This window comes from Thamnophis elegans, chromosome 16 (assembly GCF_009769535.1).
Source record: "Thamnophis elegans isolate rThaEle1 chromosome 16, rThaEle1.pri, whole genome shotgun sequence".
Lineage (NCBI taxonomy): Eukaryota > Metazoa > Chordata > Lepidosauria > Squamata > Colubridae > Thamnophis > Thamnophis elegans.
Window position 1 is genome coordinate 5,180,045 of NC_045556.1, and position 22,015 is coordinate 5,202,059.

The following is a 22,015-nucleotide window of genomic DNA, read 5'->3' on the forward strand; positions in this document are numbered from 1 at the left end:
CGTGACTTGTCCCAGCTTGTGCCAACCTAGCAGTTCGAAAGCACATTAAAAAATGCAAGTAGAGGGCTTCGGGGGGAGGAGCCTGCCGCCGTCGGGAGCTCAACGAAGCTCCTGTCAGGATTCTGGTTCGTATATCTTATAAGATCTATAGATATCTCCCCTTTCTGGCAGAAAGGGGCAGGGAGAAGGTCAGTCGTTAGGATCTCTTTGTAATTCATAGCTTTTTTTTTGCTGTGAATGGAGAAGAGGTTCAACATTAGCTGAGCCTTTACTCCGGCCAGTTTTCCGCGCTGCCTTTTTTGCAGCCCCAGGCAGATTGCCCCCCCCCCCCCAGGACAAAGCTAAGCTATTTAAAAGTCAATCCGGGCGGGGGACCATTCCTGAGGAATTTCTTCTATTACTATCTAAAATACCAGCTTCAATTTCGCAAAAGGCTCCCTTTCTTTTTAGCTGCGTCACAAGATGGCGATCTCGTAGCTTTTGTGTTTGATGTGACGTACTTAGTCAGCCCTACCCTCCTGAAGGCTTCTCCGTACTAATTGCTAAAAGATTAACTGAGGGGAGCAGAGACTTTGATTTTTGGCTCGCTTGATTGCTTGTCTTTTATTTTTACTCTGGAATGGCTCCCAAATCTAAACAGAAGCGCTTCCTTAATAACATATTTCCAAAAACTGCTATGAAGCCGCTACCCTTGCCTCCTACACCCTCCACGGGAGATTTGTTAACACAAGAATTTCTTCTCAAAACGCTTAATGATTTCAGACAGGAAATTAATCAACTGATATCGGATTTATATGATCAATTTGATGCTAAAATTGCTCAGGCAAAGAAGGATATGATCGGAGTAATGACAGTCATGACAGATTATATTGCTGAAACGGAGGACAAATTGGAACTTTTGGAAGAAACTAATCTTAATTTGATATCCAAAATTCAAACGTTACAACAGGAAATTGAAAATGCTCAAAAACAACTTGTCATGATAAATTATAATAAGACTGCCTTTGCAATAAGAGTTAGAGGATTGCGTGAAAACCAACAGGAGAATTTGAAACAGATCTTCTTTGAGGCTTTCAGCCGCTTGGTGGGAAGTCCGGGATTTAACTTTGATTGGCAGATTCAAAGAATTTACCGCCAGAATTCGTGGGTAGCAAAACAGCGACAGCTTCCGAGGGACATAATTATATACTTTACCACAAGGGAATCCAGAAATGAGATAATACAGAGGCTTTACAGCAAGAGGTTGAGAATTGATGGACAGGACTTGATTGTTTTTAAAGAGATACCATCTCAAATATTAAGAACAAGGAGAGAGTACGCTTTCTTAACCGAAGAACTCAGAAATTCTCAGATTCCATACAAATGGGAAGTCCCAGCTGGTATTACAGTTACATTTGGCAACCAAAAACACCGCATTAATTCTGTCTGTGAAGCCCGAGAATTTTACTACGAGACCCTGAAGGCGGGACTTCCTGATTCATCCGGACCTGGAGAGAGACAAGGAGAAGGAGAAGACAAACAGCGAGACACGTGGCTACAAGGCGGAGGGTGTTGCTTTCCTCTTCCGGAAGGGCAGAAGACTAAAGAATAAAGACTTAGCGATGTTCTTAAAGCTTTATGATTTCCGTCTGGGATAAAATGGAAAAGTTGTATATCGATGATGAGACATGGAGACTGAAAGAAGCGTTGCTGATTGTGGACACATATTGTATATAAGATTTGTCTGAACTCTAACTCAAATTGCGCATGAATTATTTTCCTAGGCGAGGAGAGCGGAGATTGCGATCTTTTGAGTTGTGGTCTGGGACGAACGGAGTTGGGAGGCGCGTGGGAGAGGGAAGGGTAGCGAAAGCTTAATTAGATTACCTGGGGCTAGAATGCAAGCTGATGTTTGTTTGAGTTGCTATTTCAATATAAGGTCAAGAAAGATTGGTCGGAGAGTCTTCAGGAAAGTGGAGTAAATATGGGAGGAGCAATGGATGCGGATAAAATATATATGTGGATATGGATAAAGGCAGGGTGGAAGGTAAAAAAATTTACATGTGGAGGTGGGTAAGGATAGAAAGGGAGGTGTTGGAAATGAAAAATGAAAGAAGTACTTGAGTTTAATGGTTTTATAGAAAGGTTTGGATATTCGGATAAAAAAGAGATAAATTAAAGGTCTGAATAGATAGACAAAGCAATGAGACTTTTAGTTGGGGAATCCTAATTGATCAACTTACCTGGCTCTAATACAGTTTGAAACCCTGCAAGTAGTAAAATAACCGAAATTTGGAATGAGCTACATTGTTTAAGATTTACAGATAATGGGAAGCTGTGTTAACGTAGTGGGTTTATTGACCCTTCTTGTTTCTCCTTTCTTTTTGTGTGTGTGTGTGTTTTTTTTTATTTTGTATTTTTTACTATTCTCTTTTTTTTTCTTTGGCTTTACTTTTATTTTATTTTTTTAATTTTAAAGTTAGCTGGCCTTATTATACTCAAATGCTTGTTAAAGAATTATGCCGGGTATGGGACCTGCGAAGCCGTAAGGGGGTTAGGGAGGGGGGATTATAGGGGGGAGGGGGGAGGGTGGAATTACAGTTTCAATTCTTAGAACAATAAGAATTCACTTGTATACTGCGGCTCGTTTTTCTTTTTTCTTTTTTTCTTTTTCTCTTTTTTTTTTTTTTTTTAAAAAAAAAAAAACAAACTGAAATGTATGGATACACCAAAGCGAGGAGAAGAGGGAAAGAGGAGGGAGAAGTAAAGAGGGAGTGAGAGGGAATGTAAGGAGGGTGAGATGGAGGGAGGGGGAGATGTCTGAGGGGGAAGGGAAGTAGAAGAGGGGAATGCTGGAGGGGTGAAATGAAAGTTGGAGGGGGAGAAGAGAGGGTGTATGGGGGAATGAAGTGTCATGTTGGGTTTTTTTTTTTCTCTTTTTTTTTACGCACAGTATATAAGTGATTGTATAAAATGAAAATGAAAATGAAATAAATAAAATGTATTTAAAGATATTAAAAAAAAAAAATGCAAGTAGAAAAATAGGAACCACCTTTGGTGGGAAGGTAACAGCGTTCTGTGTGCCTTTGGTGTTTAGTCACTCCGGCCACATGACCACGGAGATGTCTTCGGACAGCACTGGCTCTTCGGCTTTGAAACAGAGATGAGTACCGTCCCCTAGAGCTGGGACTGTCTAGCATATATGTGCGAGGGGAACTTTACCTTTAAGAGTTCCCATTGATCTAAAGCAGTGATGGTGTCAACAATTATGGTTGATAGCTTGAGAAGCTGTTGAGAAATGAGGACAGTTGTGACAAAGGACGGTATCTTTCCTCTTGTTCCAGTTTTTTTTCACGCCAGACGTTTTCCCAATGCTGGACGCTACTCAAATCAATATAAATCATAATGATACAAGCAACAAAGGGACAGTCATGCAGTCATAAGTGGGAGGAGATGGATGATAGGAATGATGAGAAGACTAATAGTAATAGTAATGCAGACTTAGTAAATAGTTTAACGATGTTGATGGAATTATTTGTTTAGCAGAATGATGGCGTTCGGGGGAGAAACACTGTTCTTGTGTCTAGTTGTTCGGGTGTGCAGTGCTCTATAGTGTCCCTAGTGGACCTCCCTTGTGAAAAAAATCACACACACACACACACACACACACACAAAATAGCAATAGCAGTTAGACTTATATACCGCTTCATAGGGCTTTCAGCCCTCTCTAAGCGGTTTACAGAGTCAGCATATCGCCCCCAACAACAATCCGGGTCCTCATTTTACCCACCTCGGAAGGATGGAAGGCTGAGTCAACCCTGAGCCGGTGAGATTTGAACAGCTGAACTGCAGAACTGCAGTCAGCTGAAGTAGCCTGCAGTGCTGCATTTAACCACTGCGCCACCTCGGCTCAAAGAAGGCTTCAGATTATATATATACATATATATCCCTTTGCTGCTGCCCAAGGTTGTACGTGACCTCACTTTTCCCAGGTGGCCTGTTCTCCTCCTCCTCTTCTTCCTCTTCTTCTTCTTCCTCTTCCTCTACTGCTTCTTCCTCTTCTTCCTCTTCTTCTTCTTCTTCCTTTTCCTCTGTTGCTTCTTCCTCTTCCTCCTTTTTCTTCTTCCTCTGATTCTTCTTCTCCTCCTCTTCTTCCTCTTCTCCTCTTCTTCCTCTGCTTCTCCTCCTCTTCTTCTGCTTCTCCTCTTTTCCTCCTCTTCTTCTGCTTCTTCTCTTCCCCTTCTTCTCCTCCTCCTCCTCCTCCTCCTCCTCTTCTTCCTTTTCTCCTTCTCCTCCTCCCTCCTCCTCCTCAGAAGAACTGCGCTTCTACTCCCAAGTTTCACCAGGGGAGGAAAGTTGGTTCAAGGGTCAGGAAGGTGAGAACTCCAGCAGTAGCCGAGCAGTTGAACATCTGGTAGAGATGTTGAAAGAGAGCAAAAGATATTAAACCCAGCTGGGCCAAAAGTGACGGAATCCTTCTCCGGCTGAAGAGATCCAGGAACCCCTTCTATTTAAGACTTCCCCAGAAAGCTCCATGGGGCAGCAAGTAGGTTTAGCAGCAAGATTTGGGGGGAGGGGGGTGTCAGTTAAGGCTGCCTTCATCTTGGCAACCAGGTTCCGAAATAGCTGGGATCTATTGCTCAGTCAGGCCCGGACTCGATGGCATTTCCATAGGTGCCGATAAAACTCTCGGCTGCCTGTCAAATAAGGCATGATTGATTACTTTCCGGCTTTGGAAACCAGGCGTGATGGTCTGCAGGCTTGTGAAATCGGGTAACTGAGCCCTGCTTTTTTGAGGTGGGGGGGGGGTTGCAGATACCCGCTGTGGAAGTGGACAAAGGTGGTCAGGGGACGAGAGTAAATTAAACTGGCTGTCCTGGGAAATGGGAGGTCAGAAGCTGCTTCTCAGCTTTTGCCTTGCTTGTTTTCAAGGGCAGAGAAGCTAGTGGCAAGCAACATTTCTTCATGACTAATGCCTTCAGATTCCTTCCTTCTTCCTTCCTTTCCTCCTTCCTTCCTTTTCTTCCTCCCTTCCTTCTTCCTTCCTTTTCTCCCTCCTTCCTTTCCTTCCTTCCTCCCTCCTTCCTTCCTTCTTTCTTCCCTCCTTCCGAAGTTGTGGGTGCTCCCTTACTGGAGGTTTTTAAGAAGAGACTGGAGAACCACTTGTCAAAAAAAAAAAAAAGAATAGAAATAGCCCTTAGACTTATATACCGCTTCACAGTGCTTTATAGGCCTCTCTAAGCACTTTACAGAGTCAGCCTCTTGCCCCCAACAATCTGGGTCCTCATTTGAGCAACCTCAGAAAGATGGAAGGCTGAGCCCACCTTGAGCTGGTCAGGATCAAACTGCTGGCAGTCAGCAGAATTAGCCTGTAAAATTGCATTCTAACCGCTGTCCGTCCTTCCTTCCTTCCTTCCTTCCTTCCTTCCTTCCTTCCTTCCTTCCTTCCTTCCTTCCCACTTAGCAAATAGCACTTAGATTTATATAATGCTTCACAGTGCTTTCCAGCCCCCTCTAAGTGGTTTACAGAGGCAGCCTCTTGCCCCCAACAATCTGGGTCCTCATTAGACCAACTCAGAAGGATGGAAGGCTGAGCCCACCTTGAGCTGGTCAAGATCGAACTGCTGGCAGTCAGCAGAATTAGCCTGTAATATTGCATTCTAACCATTGTCCGTCCATCCTCCCTCTCTTCCTTCCTTCCCACTTAGCAATAGCGCTTAGATTTATATAATGCTTCATAGTGCTTTACAGCCCTCTCTAAGTGGTTTACAGAGTCCACCTCTTCAACAATCTGGATCCTTATTTTAGTGACTGAGGAAGGATGGAAGGCTGAGTCAACCTTGAGCCAGTCAGGATCGAACTCCTGGCTGTGAGCAGAGTCGGCCTGCAATGTTACATACTAACCGCTGCGCCCTCAGGGCTCCTATGATATAGGGTCTCCTCGAGCAGAGGGGTTGGACTAGAAGATCTCCAAGGTCCTTTCCAACTCCGTTATACTGTTCTGTCTCGGGTGTGTGTGTGTTGGTGGCTTCACACTACCAAAATTGGCTTTGGGGCCCTCGGTCCTTTCATATCAAAGCTCAATCAATCAATCAATAATCTACCTCTGTTTTTATTAACTCCATTCTCCATGTGTGAATGTGTGTTGGGGAGAAATTGAGGGAAACGACCTTAGGGGAAAGGAAGTGGTGTAGAAACCTCAACTTTCCCTGGGGGTGGGGAAACTGAATAGCTGTTTTTTTTTTAATTATCTTGAGTAGACTTCAGACTCGGTGAAGTAGATGGGAATTGTTGTCCCAACTATTTCTAAAGATATCCAGGTGGTGAATTGGTGAGCTAGCGCTGAGGAGGGACCTCAAGTTTTCACAATTTGAGAGAGGGAAAAAAAATAGTGTGTTTCTTTAACTAGTTTTACTTAGCCTCAAGGATGTCATTTTAGTTTCACTATATTGCCAAAAGTATTCGCTCACCCATCCACATAATCAGAAGCAGTTGTGAGCGAATACTTTTGGCAATATAGTGTATTTTGGACATTTTTTTTACGGAGAGAGAGAGAGAGAAAACAACAGCCATTTTCGTGCTTCTGGGCTGCAAAATTATTCGAGCCGTTCTTTGTTAAAAAGCTTTCGTCCGAAGTCTTGGGGCAACTGTTGTTTTTTGTGTGTGCCTTAAACCCGGTCTGAATTTGATTACCCACATAGCTTGGGATCCGGTGGCACCAGGGCCCGAGGGGAGGGGAGGATCCAGCAATGGAATGGGACATACAGATTACATCCCAGGGCGAAGGAGGTGCTGACCTCTCTTTCTAAGCAAACTGTGGACTTTTTTGCAGAGTTACAAAACTCGAGGTCACCCTCCATGCAGGTTTGGAAATAGGGAGAGAAAGAAAGACTCTGGAAAGGAAGAAAGGGTAAAGCAGAGGATGTAAGGGAGGGGAATTAGGAGAAGAGAGGATGAGGAGGAGGAGAGAGGACGGGGGGGGAGAGAGGGGAAGAAGAAAGGAAGGATGAGAAGGGAAAGAAAGAAAGAGTAAAAGCAGAGGAAGTAAAGGAGGGGAATTAAGAGTAGGCGAGGGTAAGGAGGAGAAAGGACGAGGGGAAGAAAGGAGGAAGGATGAGAAGGGAAAGGAAGAAAGGGTAAAGCAGAGGAAGTAAAGGAGGGGAATTAAGAGGAAGAGAGAGGGTAAGGAGGAGGAGAGAGGGGAAGGAGGGAAATAGAGGGGAAGAAGAAAGGAAGGATGAGGGAAAGGAAGAAGGATAAAAGCAGAGGAAGTAAAGGAGGGGAATTAAGAGTAGGAGAGAAGGTAAGAAGGAGGAGAAGAGCAGATGAGGGGAAGAAAGAGCGGGGAAGAAGAAAGGAGGAAGTATGAGGAGGGAAAGGAAGAAAGGGTAAAGCAGAGGAATAAGGAAAGGAGAGAGGGGAAGAAGGAGGAGAAGAGCGGACGAGGGGAAGAAAGAGAGGAAGAAGAAAGGAAGTAAAAGGAGGGAAAGGAAGAAGGGTAAAGCAGAGGAAGAATGAAAGGAGAGAGGGGAAGAAGGAGGACAAGAGAGGAGGAGCGAGAGAAAGAGGGGAAGAAGAAAGGAAGGATGAGGAGGGAAAGGAAGAAAGGGTAAAAGCAGAGGAAGTAAAGGAGGGGAATTAACAAGTAGGAGAGAGGGGAAGAAGGAGGAGAAGAGAGGACGAGGGGAAGAAGAAAGGAAGTAAGAGGAGGGAAAGGAAGAAAGGGTAAAGCAGAGGAAGAATGAAAGGAGAGAGGGGAAGAAGGAGGACAAGAGAGGACGAGGGGAAGAAAGAGGGGAAGAAGAAAGGAAGTAAGAGGAGAGAAAGGAAGAAAGGGTAAAGCAGAGGAACAAGGAAAGGAGAGAGGGGAAGAAGGAGGACAAGAGAGGAGGAGCGAGGGAAAGAGAGGGGAAGAAGAAAGGAGGAAGGAGAAGAGGAAAGAAGAAAGCAGAGAAGGGAGGTTGAGAAGAGAAAAGGAACAAGGTTGTTGCAAAATAAGATGGAGAGATGGGGTGCCAAGAAAGTGACCCAAACTGTAATCTATATATTTGTAAGAAAGTAATGATAAAGATGAATAGATAAATGTTAAAAGTAATTTATAAGAGTGTATTTTTGTGAATGAATTTGAAAGAGAAAAATAGAGAACTTTCTAATATTAATAATAATAAAAAAGACTGGAAAGTACAGTTAAAAAAAGAAGAAGGAAAAAAAACCTGGGCCTTCTATCAAAACCAGCAACAATTCTTTTAATGCCTCTGCTCTGGTCGCTGACCTTTCCCGCTGGAATTCTCCCCTCTGACCCACAGATCATTAATCCCACCCCTGCCAGATGACACTCATCCATCATGAGCTCCTGACAGGCCTTGCAGCCAGCTGTGAAAAGATCTGCTGGGCCTCCTTCCATCCCCAGATGCTCGTTTTTCAGCGTTCTCCCTTTTTTTCAGCACCAGGAAGGCTTCCAGGAAGAACTTATCACCAGTCTCTTCCGACCGGGAGCTCTTGCACGCAGGGATGGGCGCCTGGGCCTGGGAAAGAGGGCGTGAGGGGGGGGAAGGGGCACCCCATACGGGACCTTTCCACACTTAATGCGTGCGGAGCGCGTGCTTATTTCTCCTCCCTTTCGCTTGTGAAGCTCTTGAGGGCACAGACCTCTCCAGAATGAGAAGAAGGGAACTGCATCTTCTCCTCCTCGCCATTTTTTTTCCACTGGAGTCTTATTTTAAAATAAAAAGGAGGAGAGAGAGAGAGAGAGAGAGAGAGGGAGGGAGGGAGAGGGAGAGGGAGGGAGGATAGGAAGGTGGGGGGTTTTGTGCCAATTTTTTTTTAATTTTTTATTCTCTTGCATACCATTTTAAGTACGTATACATTCCCATAATTGTTATTCTTCTTTACACTTGTATGTTTATGCATTTGTTATTCCATTTAAAAGGTTATAATTTACAATTTGGGTTGCTTTAATTACCATCCCTTCCACCTGTTGTAACGCCACCTTATTTTCCCTTTCTTTTCTCCCTTCTCTACTTCCTTCCTCCTCTCCTTCCCCTTCCTTCTTCCCTTCCTTCTCCCCTACTCCTACTCTTCCCCTTCCTACCCTCTCTCCTTCTCTTTCTCTCCCTTCCACCCTCCTCTCCTTCCCTCTTTCTTCCTTCCCTCCTCTTCCTCTCGTTCTCTCCTCTTCTCTCTCCCTTTCTTTTTCTGTTGTTATAGGTGTCTCTTTCAAATCTCAGTTTGAAGAGATTTGAAAGAGACAGTGTGTGAATTTTGAATCAGCAAACCTACCAGAGTCTCCGGTCGAGAACAGGAGCTCTGAAATTGGTAACCCAGAAACAGTTAGAACAATTAATCAGCGGAACTACTTGCCTCCAGAAATTGTGAATGCTCCAAGCCTAGAAGTTCTTAAGAAGAAATTGGCCAAACCTTTGTCTGAAGTGGTGTAGGGTTTCCTGCCTAGGCAGGGGGTTGGATTAGAAGACCTCAAAGGTCCCTTCCAACTCTGCTATTCTCTGTTCTATTCTACATGTTAATCTGTCAAGACATTAAAAGTGGTGAAAAGCATTTAAAAAAATCCTAGAGAAGAATAAAGAGTTATCCATCTTATCTCGAGCAGAGCAGTACATCCATGCTTTCTGCTTTGGACCTTGAGCCCAATTTACAGGAAATCTGTATTATGGGTAAGAGGTTTGGTGTTTTCTCCCCCTTTCCCGTCAAGCCAGCTCTTATCTGTGGCATTTCTATTTTCTTCTCCGCAGAGAATGTCTTTCATTGGCTAGATTGGTTTATAAAATGCTAACGCAATGCCAAAGTCTCAACATCATCATCTGCTTTACTGCTTGAAGAACGGCTCTCAGAGGAAAGCATGTCTCATGGAAGACGATGCACGTTTCTCACATCTTCAGATCAAACCTACTCATTTATTTTGTGTCAACGATGAAAACTGGTTTTGAAAACTCAAGAGTGTCAGCGTTCCAAGTATCGTGTAAAATTAATCAGAGTCCAAGGCAAAACTATCCTTAAAGTTCCAATTTAATAAAGCAGACATCTTAGGCACATCTGTGTTAATCCCAATACTGGAAATGACATCAGAATTCCACCCAGTTGAAAGTTCATGATCTTGTCCCCACACCCACAATCCATCACATGGTCCAATCTTCTTCTTCCACGCTGGCGTCTCCACCCAGCTGCTTCCGGTCAGGTGTAAAAGTGCAGAGACAAAGGATGACCTTGGCTTCTAGTAAGAATGATAACAATACATTCCACAATCCTACTCCTGTCTATTCCCCCCTCCCATCAACTATACTAATGAAACAGCATAATGAAATAAGAGAAAGTGTGGCAGTTCTAAAAGGAATATAATTGCAGGCCTGACACAGAGTTTGATCGATGGGGAGGTAGTTGTATAGGTAGTGCTTAGTGAAAGAGGAACAGGCAACCTTTGGGTTGTCAAGGATTATTTCAGACCAAAGGAAGCTGCTGTTGGTGTGTCATTTCATGCATTACTCCCAAGTCGACTCTGCTTCCTTAGTTGTTCTTGTCTTCTGGCAGCTCTGAGCATGCGCACACTGGGAACAGGCTCCAGCTGTTCCTCTGCCTCACTGCTATCTAGCTCCCTCTCTGCCTCCAACGCAGAGCCCTCTTCTGAGCTTTTGTCAACCCTCAAGACTGGCCCATGTTCCTCCCCACCCTCCCTGCTGTCCGGCTCTGCTGCCAGCTCCACTGACCACTAGCGGGCCCCAACAGAAGGAAATGAGCTCTCAGTGGTTTGTAGATGAGGTTTAAGCTAGAAGGTAGGAAGGGAAGGAAGGGTGGAGGAGTAGGGGAGAGGAAGGGGAAGAAGGAAAGAGAAAGGAGAGAAGGAAGAAAGTAGAGAAGAAGGGAGAAAGGAGAGGAGGAAGAAAGTAGAGAAGAAGGAAGAAGAGAAAGGAGAGGAGGAAGAAAGTAGAGAAGAAAGAGACAGGAGGAAGAAAGAAGAAGGGAGAAGGAGAGGAGGAAGAAAGTAGAGAAGAAGGAGAAAGGAGAGGAGAAAGAAAGAGAAGAAGGAAGAAAGGAGAGGAGGGAGAAAGAGAAGAAGGAAGAAAGAAAGGAGAGGAGGAAGAAAGTAGAGAAGAAGGGAGGGTAGGAGAAAGAGAGAGGGAAGAATTGGAGTTATTGTAAAATAAGATAGAGGTATGGGATGGCAGGAAAGCAATCTCGAATATATTATCATATGTTTAGGGGGCGTGACCCGACAATTGCGCGATAGACATATGCGTGCCGACAAAATAGCGTCGATTAAAACGCGACGTCAAAAGCGCGCCCACAAATTTGCGATGTCAAAGCGCGCCGACAAAAGCGCGATGACAACCACAATAAAATCGAAAAAATTTTAGGGTTAGGGTTATAACGTACATATACAGGGCGGGGCATAACCTTTTCCTAGGGGGTCACAGCAAGATCGACAGCAGTTTACAACTTCCGCGACACCTCATTTTAAAGCCCATAAAAAACTGAATTGAATGAGCTATTAAATGTTAAATTTGCTTAAGAATGGCTGGAAAATTCAATTCGGAAGAACAAAGGATCATTGACAGAATAAAATGCATTGCCTTTCGAGAGGCTCGCGATGCTGGAGCCAGATCTCAATTCGCCAGATCTCAATCCGGCAGAGAACATTGAGGCCATAATTAAGGATGAAGTGGAAGCTCTGATGATTCAGGAGCAAGGTCAAAATCGATATTCGGTTGAAACTTTGAGAATGATTTGGAAAACTGTGTTGAAAAATCTGGAAAATCGAACGGAACTGTTTGAAGATTTGTTGTGTTCTTATCCACCTCGTTTGAATGCTGTTCGAAGGGCTAATGGTGGTCATACTGACTATTAAATCGTGTCAATAAACTCAGTTTTTGATGGGCTTTCGAATGGTGTATGAATTATTTGTGTTGTTATTACAAGTGTTGCTGTGACCCCCTAGGAAAAGGTTATGCCCCGCCCTGTACACGTCCCACTATGTTAAAGGCCCAGCACACTCACTGGGCTGTCTATAGTTTGTTGATGACATGATTTTGTCGGCGCGCATTTGTTGGCGCGCTTTTGTCGAAAATCAATTAGCGATTTGACGGCGCTCATTTGTCTGTCGCGTTTTGTCGGCACGCATATGTCTTATCGCGCATTTCTCGGTGAACCGTTTAGGGGAGGAATGGAATTTTCAATGTTAAAGGATAATGTATAACACTAATAATATCTATGAGAATGTATATTTGTGAAATGTATGCATGCATGAGTAAGAAAAATAAAGAACCTTTTAAAGAAAAACTAGGAGGTCTCTCGATAATCTTGTCTTTCTCATTCTTTCTCCCCCCCCCCCCCCTCCGTGTCGTCGTTAAGGGACACCCATCAATCGCATCCCCATTATGGCCAAGCAGATCCTGGACCTTTACATGCTCTACAAGCTGGTGACCGAGAAAGGAGGCTTGGTGGAGATCATCAACAAGAAAATCTGGAGGGAGATCACCAAAGGCCTTAACCTTCCCACCTCCATCACCAGTGCAGCATTCACGCTTCGCACCCAGTAAGTGCTGGGGGGGGGTGGGATGCTGGGCATTGCAGGAAGAAGAGTCAGGCCCCTTCGGTCCCATCTGGTCTGTGTATGGTTTGTGGATCGTGGTTTACTTCTTTAGGCCAGTCCCTCGTTCAACAATGATTTATGATCAGGTGCGAAGGATCAGGAGCACATTAAAATTTCAGCCAGGCTAATGTATTGCTCAGGCTATACACAAAAATCTATTGTCAGTTAACAGTCGGGATTAAATTGGTCGATAAGTTAATTTACCTGGTGCTATCTTAGCGTCAGTGACTAAGAAGCAGAGCTTGTCAATCAAAAAGGTCGGCAGTTCGGCGGTTTGAATCCCTAGCGCTAGATACGGAGTGAGCTCCCGTGACTTGTCCCAGCTTCTGCCAACCTAGCAGTTCGAAAGCACATTTTAAAAAATGCCAATAGAAAATAGGGACCACCTTTGGTGGGAAGGTAACAGCGTTCTGTGCATCTTCGGCATTGAGTCATGCCGGCCACATGACCACGGAGACGTCTTCGGACAGCGCTGGCTCTTCGGCTTTGAAACGGTGAGCACCACCCCCTAGAGTCGGGAACGACTGGCACCTGTGTGGGAGGGGAACCTTTGCCATTACCTTTAAGAGTTAGCTGAATTCAAAAGGGATTAGACCGTTTGTGACAATGTAATGATTCCAGGTTGATTCCTCTCTTGACTCCTCCCCCCAGGCTCTGCCCATCTCCTTCTCCTGCATTGAGCAAGATGCGTTACCGCTACATCTAGTTCTCTCGCACACAAATGCAACTTCCTGACCCAGCTGAGCCTTTCCTGTTTCTCTTCCCCCAGGTATATGAAGTACCTCTACGCCTACGAATGTGAGAAGAAGTCCTTAAGCTCGCCTGCTGAGTTGCAGGCCGCCATCGACGGCAACAGGCGGGAAGGCCGGCGGCCCAGTTACAGCTCCCCCTTATTCGGCTTCTCCCCCGCCACCCCGGGACCGCCTTCGCTCCTGTGTCCCCCCAAGATGCGCTTCCCCCTTGTTAGCCTCGCCCCCAGCAGCACAACTAGCAACCCACACCTCTCTTCGGCGGGCCCTCTCAGGAAAGGTCAGGCAGAGCCTTATTGTTATTATTGTTGTTATTATCAGCGTTGTTTCGTTGTTGCTGTTATTATTATTCTCTCTGTTATTCATTCAACATGAAACTCAGTCAACTGAACATTTAAAAATGTATCACAAATATCATTGACTGGCACTGATGGTTGATTCGGGTTGCTGCCAGCATCCTAGGTATTGGTCAGGTACCTTCTTAAAATGTATGATGATGAGCTTAAATATCATCCTTATTATTGTTGTTGTTATTATTATTACTATTATTATTCTCTTAAGACTATTAAAGGAGCTAACCAGTCTTGGTTGAGCCTTTGAGGCTCCATCACTGCCTCTGATTGAGGTTAATCCAGGATTTTAGGGCAAGTGGGAGGATGGTAAACTGAGAAGTCAAACCTTTAAGAAACTGCCATGGGAAATATAGTAGATTTTGGATGCCTGGCAGGAAACCTGTAGTTGTTCTGTGTAGTTATTAGCAGACTATCCTGTTGGGCACCCCCTACATATATCTCTTTTGGGGTTTATCCTAAACAAAGGCGTCCGGTTTGTGGCCCACTAGTGGAGCTGGCAGCCGATTCGGACAGTGAGGAGGGTGGGGAGGAAGATGGGCCAGTCCTGGAGTCCAGGGAAGGCTCTGATGAGGGCTCTGTGTCGGAGGCAGAGAGGGGGCCAGAGCCATCTGACAGTTATCAGCTGCCTTCAGACATCAGTGGGACAGACGAACAGCTGGAGCCTGTTCCCAGTGTGCGCATGCGCAGAGTTGCCAGATGAAGGGAAGAGCTAAAGAACGGGTCGACTTGGGAGGAAGGCCACAGGTGGATGATGAATGGCTCCTCCCAGAGGGAATAAAAGAGGAGCGAAAGGGGAGTGGAGTTTGCAGGAGACAATTAGTTCGCTTCATTGGTTCGTGACTCTCCGAAACTCCTTGCCAAGTTTTGCAGAGATCGGCCTGGCAGCTCTCCCAGCCAGAGAAGGTCTGTGACTGTAAATCCTCCCTGGAAAGACTTTGCTAGATGTGGATGAACAGAATTCACAGCAAATTAATCAAAGGGGTTTTTTGTTGGGACAAGGAGTCTGCTTCATGCTCTTGGGAAGCCTCGGTCAGAACACGCCTAACCTTGGCAACTTTAAGGCTTGTGGACTTCAGCTCCCAGAATTCCATTCTGGCAGGAGGATTCTGGGAGTTGAAGTCCACCAATGGGCAGAATTGCCATTTTAGAGACTTCCTGTTGGCCATCCCTGTCCTGAGTCTTCAGCGGTCTCTGTGGCTGGTTTTGCTTTCCGTGTCAGGCCCATCTTTATCATCTCGGATAAAGCTTGGCCTGTTGGTTTCGTGGCTACTTGTGTCTTGAGGGAACCCAGGGGCTTCTCCATGGAAGGATGCCTTCTGGAAGGCCCTGAGAACCTCTCCCCCCCCCCCCCCCGCTGCAGGTGATGGCCTGTCTTTGACCGCCTCCGCGCCAAATCGCCTCGCCATGCCTGTCAGCTTGGCCAACCAGCAGGCCACGGTAGCCGTTGCGGCGGCCACCAGGACGGCCACCTTGGAACAGTTGAAGGAACGGCTGGAATCCGGAGAGCCGGCGGAGAAGATGGCACGGATGACGGAGGAAGAGCAGCGCTTCGTCCAGCAGGCCCTTCAGAGGAACCTCTTCAGCATGGCCCGACAGCTGCCCATGAAGATTAAGATCAACGGCCGAGGTGAGCCCCCTAGGGAAGCGCTCTGGTCCCCTCACTGGCCCCAATCCATTTCATCATAGCCACAGCATTAGACTTATATACCAAGTTTACAGAGTCAGCCTCTTGGCCCCCAACAATCTGGGTCCTTATTTAGTGACTGAGGAAGGATGGAAGGCTGAGTCAACCTTGAGCCTGGTGAGATTCTATCTGCCGAATCAACCTTCAACCCTTGAACTGCTCAAGATCAAACTGCTGACAGTGAGGCAGAGTTAGCCTACAATACTGCATTCTAAGCACTGGGAGGGAGGAGGGAGGGAAGGAAGGAAACAAGCAGCAAGCAAGCAATAGACTTATATACCACTTTATAGTGCTTTTACAGCCTCCTTATTTTTCTGCTTTTCTTTTTCTCTTCAGAAGATAAATCAGATGCAGCAGCTGCATCCGCAGCATTAAACTGGACTCCTTCTGGCTTCGGCAGCATCAATATGTCAGTGGAAATCAACGGCACAATCTATGCTGGTGAGAGCATTTGGGAGTAAGGCCAGGGCTGACATGGGAGGTGCAGGGCAGAGAGGCATCCTCAAACACCTCTTTTGGAGTTGACAGTTCATGGTGTCCCGAAGGTGCTTTCTCTTCTCCGCCTCCTCCTCCTTCTTCTTCCTTCTTCTTCTTCTTCTTCTCTTCTTCTTCTTCTTCTTCTTCTTCTCTTCTTCTTCTTCTTCTTCTTCTTCTTCTTCTTCTGTTTCTTCTTCTTCTTCTTTTCTTCCTTCTTCTTTCTTTTTCTTTCCTTCTTTCTTCTCTTCCTTCTCCTTCTTCTTCCTTCTCCTTCTCCTTCTTCTTCTTCTTCTCTTCTCTTCTTCTTCTTCTTTTCTCTTCTTCTTCCTTCTTCCTTCTCCTTCTTCTTCTTTTTTCTTCTTCTTTTCTCTTCTTCCTTCTCCTTCTTCTTCCTTCTTCTTCTTCCTTCTTTTTCTTCTTCTCTTCTTTTTCTTCTCTTCTTCCTTCTTCTCTTCTTCTTCCTCTTCTTTTCTTCTTCTCTTCTTTTTCTTCTTCTTCTTCTTCCTTTTTTTCTCTTCTTCTTCTTCCTTCTTTTTTCTTCTTCTTCTTCTTCCTTTCTTCTTTTCTTCTTCTTTTCTTCTTCTTCTTCTTCTTCTCTTCTCCTTCTCCTTCTTCTTCGAAGACGTTTCCCTTCTCATCCAAGAAGTTCTTAGGCTCTGGCTGGTGGTGGGGAAGGGAAGGATTTAGGCTCCTTGCAGGCAGCGGTCATTCGCATCCTTTTTAGATAGTCATTGAGGGGCGCGGTTTGGCTCGGGGGCTAAGAGCTGAGCTTGTCAATCAGAAAGGTCGGCGGTTCGAATCCCTAGCGCTGCGTAACGGAGTGAAATCCCGTGTCTTGTCCCAGCTTCTGCCAACCTGAGCAGTTCGAAAGCACGTTTAAAAATGCAAGGAGAAAATAGGAACCACCTTTGGTGGGAAGGGAACAGCGGTCCGTGCGCCTTTGGCATGAGTCATGCCGGCCACATGACCACGGAGCGTCTTCGGGCAGCGGCTGGCTCTTCGGCTCTGAACCGGAGATGAGCACCGCCCCCTAGAATCGGGAATGATTAGCACATATGTGCAAGGGGAACCTTTACCTTTAGAGGGTCTTTGAGGCACTTTGAAGCGTTTACCTGCGTCCTCAGGGTCACCTGAGTGGTGCTCCTGGCTCTGTAGTCTGCAATTTTTCTTCTTCTCTGGAAACCCATCCTCCTCCCACGCCACTCAAGGGTCTTCATCCCAAATTGTACAGCCTAAAGAAGTCTGAACTAAAAGTCTCATCATGGATGAGAAGGGAAAGATTTCAAGAGCGGGGGGGGAACAAAACTCGCCCAAGGAAGTTCAGTTGCCTTTTGAAAAAAGCACCTTAGGGACTCGTCCTCCTCCTCCACGATTCTCCCCAAAGGAGAAACTTGGGTTCCCTCGGCCAAGCTGCTTCAGGCCGTCAACTAACCTCTCCTCCCTCTCTTCCCACCCGACAGGAGTCCTCTTTGCTCAAAAGCCCGTCGTCCACCTCCTTGCCGGCTCCAACGCCCAGAGCACCAGTGGCGGGGCAAGCAGTAGCTCTCCCAGCCCCACCTCCTCCAGAGGCACACCCCCGCACCGCCGAGCCCTCCACCAGCTGGTCTCTTTGAGGGTCTCGGCGGGGCTCCGCTCTCCAGCCTCGAGCGGCTCCTCTGTCCCCAGGAGAAGTCCCGTCCTCCCCCCGTCGACCTGGCCCTGAGGAGCTCCTCCTGTCCCCCGGGCCCAGAGCCGCACACGGAGAGGAGAGGAGGCGCCGTCTCTGCGCTGGCGAGTCTCCCTCCGGATGGACCTCGCCTGGCTTTTTAAGCCTTTTCTTTCAGGTCTTGCTGTGTCCTCAGTGAAGATGAGGGGTGGGTGGGGAGGGGAGGGAAGGGGACACGAGGCGTGTTTCAATCAGGGATTCTCTGGAGAGGCAAAGCGTTTTTGTAGATGACTGAGCATTGCCAGGGTTAGAGTGGCGAAAGAAGACCCTGATAAAATACCTGGGGTTTTCCACCCACAGCCTTGGAAGCCTAAAGGGGGTGCCTTTCTTTCCCTTTCTTTCTTTCTTTCTTTCTTTCTTTCTTTCTTTGCCATTGAAGTCTCAAAGGTTCAAGAGACAACTGGACTTTCTAGTTTTCTTTCTTTCCTTCCTTTTTTTCTTTCTTCCTTCCCTTTTTCTTTCTTTCTTTCTTTCTTTCTTTCTTTCTCATGACATTGAAGTCTCAAAGGTCAAGAGACAACTGACTTCTAGTTTTCTTTCTTTCTTCCTTCCTTTTTTCTTTCTTTCTTTCTTTCTTTCTTTCTTCTTTCTTTCTTTCTTTTCTATGCCATTGAAGTCTCGAAGGTCAAGAGACAACTGACTTTCTAGTTTCTTCTTTCTTTCTTTCTTTCTTCCTTCCTTCCCTTTCTTTCTCCTTCCTTCCCTTTCTTTTCTTTCTTTTTTCTTCTTCTTTTTCTTTCCTCCCTTTTCTCCCTTCTCATATACGACTGCCGTGTATTGACAATCCTCCCCTCCTTCTACCCCAAGGCAGGAGAAAAATGTCTCAATCCCCGCTGATTACCCTTGCTTGGCATCCTTATCGCGGCCCCCCTCCCCTCTATTCCTTCCATCTCTCCAGATTTCCGCATTCCCTGAGGGTTTGGGGTTTTGTTTTTGTTTTTGAAGAATTATTTCAGCACAAGAAGTCCCCCTCGGATGGGACCTTCACAGCCATTAAATCGTAGCTAGCGTCTTCTTCTTTTTTAAGAAAAGAAAGAAAGGAGGAAAACAGAGATGTAAACAGCAGAGAGGGATGGGCGGCCTGTTTCTGGAACCGCCACCAGTCTTACCTGCAGTTAGAAGGTCTCGCCTACCTGCCGCAGAGGCTCTTCCGAAGACGCGGGGTCCTTTGCGTCATCCTTCCTGGTTTCGGACCTGAGCGAAGGAAATACACGGGGAGGAAAATCCCGCCGATCGAAAAATAGCAAGCAAAGGCAGAAATAGGAAGGATTTGCTTTGAGTAAGAGAGATGGGCTGTGCATCAAATAGCATCGGTCTTGGTGACTTCCTTTGTAGAATCTCATGTAGGACCTCGTCCGTTTTCCTCAAATGAAAAGAAAACGGTCTGTTTTCAGAGCCTTTCTGGCGCTGATGAATCCCAGCTCAGTAGCCTGTGACGTTCTCCCGAAACCAGGATGTGCTGAAAACTAGGTTCTGTTTTTGCTTCTCCCCCGCCAATATAGTCATTTTCCCTCAATTCCAACTTCCCTCAAATCCAGCTGAGATCATCTTGGTTTCCTAATTGATTGTTTCCCTCAAATCCAACTGAGATCATCTTGGTTTCCCTCAATCCAACTGAGATCACCTTGGTTTCTCAGTTGGTTTTTTTCCCTCAAATCCAACTGAGATCATCTTGGTTTCACTAAAATCCAACTGAGATCATCTTGGCTTCTCAGTTGATTGTTTCCCTCAAATCCAACTGAGCTCATCTTGGTTTCACTAAATCCAACTGCAATCATCTTGGCTTCTCAGTTGATTGTTTCCCTCAAATCCAACTGAGATCATCTTGGTTTCCCTCAAATCCAACTGAAATCATTTTGGTTTCACTGAAATCCAACTGAGATCATCTTGGTTTTTTTCAAATCCAACAGATCATCTTGGTTTCACTGAAATCCAACTGAGATCATCTTGGTTTCCCTCAAATCCAACTGAGATCATCTTGGTTTCCCTTAAATCCAACTGAAATCATCTTGGTTTCACTGAAATCCAACTGAGATCGTCTGGTTTCCCTCAAATCCAACTGAAATCATCTTGGTATCACTGAAATCCAACTGAGATCATCTTGGTTTCCCTCAAATCCAACTGAAATCATCTTGGTTTCTTGGTTGGTTGTTTCCCTCAAATCCAACAGATCATCTTGGTTTCCCTCAAATCCAACTGAGATCATCTTGGTTTCTCGGTTCGTTGTTTTTAAATCTAGCGCTTTTGATCAGATGAGCACCATTTTACCTTAAGGGAAAACGTCCCATCCTGGTCAAACTCAGTCATCCTACAGAACTGCGACAGCTTCTCCCGAGCAGATGAAATACCTCAAATAAAATGTACTTATTGCTGTGTTGTTGGGTGGGTAGGGGTTTTGTCCCCCCCCCCTTGTTTGTTTTTTGTTTTTTCCACCTCTTCTGGAAGGATTTGCATATGTTAAAAGCTTCTTTTTATATGGTCTCGTCGACTGCTTTTTAGTTTGAATTTTATATATTGTAGCACCAAAGAGGACACCAAACGAGATAGGGAGGGAGGGAGGAGAGAGAGAGAGAGAGAGCAAAAGAGGCTTGAAGGAATGGAGGTTTTGATATTTCAGTCAGCCGGGGGAAGCGCCTTGGCACAAACCGACTCGGGCATGGGAGAGAAATCGGCATTGGTGGCAGGTTAATTCCTCTTTTTTCCCCCCCTCTTAACCCAGAAAAGGACTTTACTCCCTTGAACTCCACTCCTCTTAAAACTGCGGAGTTGAGAAGCATTACTCTACAACAGGGATTCTCTCCAACCTTGGCAACTTTAAGATTTGTGGACTTCAACTCCCAGAATTCCCACAGGCAGTTGAAGCCCACAAATCTTAACAGTTGCCAAGGGTGGCGACTCCTACTCTACAGCACAATTGCTTTCTAAATGTGTCGGAATTCCTAACAGACGCAAGTTATAATTGCGGTGTATTTGAAGACCACTCTGTCATCTCCCAAAACTAGCTGAGACACCCCCCCCCCAAACAAAATGGCCAGTAAGGAGGTGCTGGAACCCTCCATTTCTTAATTTTTTTAAGTTTAAGGATCTTCCTCCCCCTCTCTGGCCAACAGGCTGCGTGACCTCCAAGGGGACAAACATTTGAGCCCCGTAGCCCCATGAAGAACGAAATGCTCCTGAACAAGGTTCTCCACTTGCTACCTAGCAATGGGAGGAGAAATTAATGAGAAAGGATACTTGGACAGCTCAGATCGACCCAGATATCTTGGAAAATGCCACATATCGTGGTCTTCCCCCATCCTTCCCTTTTCCAAATCCTGCCTTATTATGAGTTCTGAGCAGTCCACTCAGGTCTTCCATCAACCGAGAAAGTTTTAAAAAAATGATTGAAGGGAAATCCGTTAGATAACACGAAGCGGGTCTTTGGCCTTTGTAGATCAACCGATGGGCATGCCAAAGGACCCATGTCCCTTTAGCACCCCCTGGCAGGCAGGAGGACCAGATTATAGGAGGACATCCCATGTTATCTCCCCCCACCCCCCCCCCCCCCCGTCAACCAGAGCACCAAATGGCCATACTCGGTCCTGGTGGCCAAGGTAAGCTCTGATGGTGGCTCTTCTCTGCAACCAGAGTAAGGGGAACCTCCTTCGCCGTGCTTGGCCTTTTGTTGATGGAAAGCGGTCACCCTTTCTCACCAAAAACATGTCCATCTGCCTGGGCCGTGTCTCCCTTCCTGCTTCCCTTGCAAGGGAGGGCAGGAAACCCAAAGTTCGTGCTCCACGGGGCCATTTCTTCTATCCCCCTCTTCCTCAGCTAAAGACGGCCTGATGGTTTAAGGGAGTCTTCCGATGAAGGCAGAGAGGCCTAAAAAAAAAATCAGTAGTTCAGGATCTGCCTACCTTTTTTTTTTTTTTTTTTTGAGAGTAGTGGCTTTTTAGCAGATTCCCCCCCCCCCCAATTAGGATTCTCGTGAGAATCCTCTGCAGATTTAGCTCTGCATGCGCGCGTCTCAAATTAATCACATCGGTTCTGTTGCTTAGAAAGCCATCCTAGCTGTCTCCCAGCTTGTAAAACCGAACCCTCGGCGGCAGTTGAAGGAAACCCTGGCCATCTCTTCCAGAGGAGACACCTTAAAAGCACGTCCCATAATTGGGAGGGTTTCTGCAGGCTGGCAAGAGGAGAGAGAGAGAGAGACAGAGAGAGTCAAAGAGAGAAAGAGAGAGAGAATGAGAATGAGTGTGAAAGAGAGAGAATGAGTGTGTGAAAGAGAGAATGAAAGTGCATGAAACAGAATGAGTGTGTATGAAAGAATGAGTGTGAAAGAATGAGAGTGTGAAAGAATGAGAGTGTGAAAGAATGAGAGTGTGAATGTGTGTGTGTGAAAGAATGAGTGTGTGAAAGAGAATGAGAGTGTGTGAAAGAATGGGTGTGTGAAAGAATGGTGTGTGAAAGAATGAGAGTGTGAAAGTG

At 45.9% G+C, this 22,015-nt stretch overlaps 1 protein-coding gene across 1 annotated transcript in view; it reads left to right on the forward strand.

Moving 5' to 3' along the window:
• ARID3B (AT-rich interaction domain 3B) overlaps window positions 1-17,534 on the forward strand; it is a 36,638-nt gene extending 19,104 nt beyond the window's left edge. Inside the window, 6 exon segments of the mRNA XM_032233697.1 lie at window positions 12,340-12,523; window positions 13,350-13,609; window positions 15,043-15,309; window positions 15,703-15,807; window positions 17,304-17,419; window positions 17,421-17,534. Of these exon segments, the coding sequence (XP_032089588.1) occupies window positions 12,340-12,523; window positions 13,350-13,609; window positions 15,043-15,309; window positions 15,703-15,807; window positions 17,304-17,419; window positions 17,421-17,456 (968 nt within the window). The 3' untranslated portion in view covers window positions 17,457-17,534.
• Window positions 17,535-22,015: the final 4,481 nt, after the last annotated feature.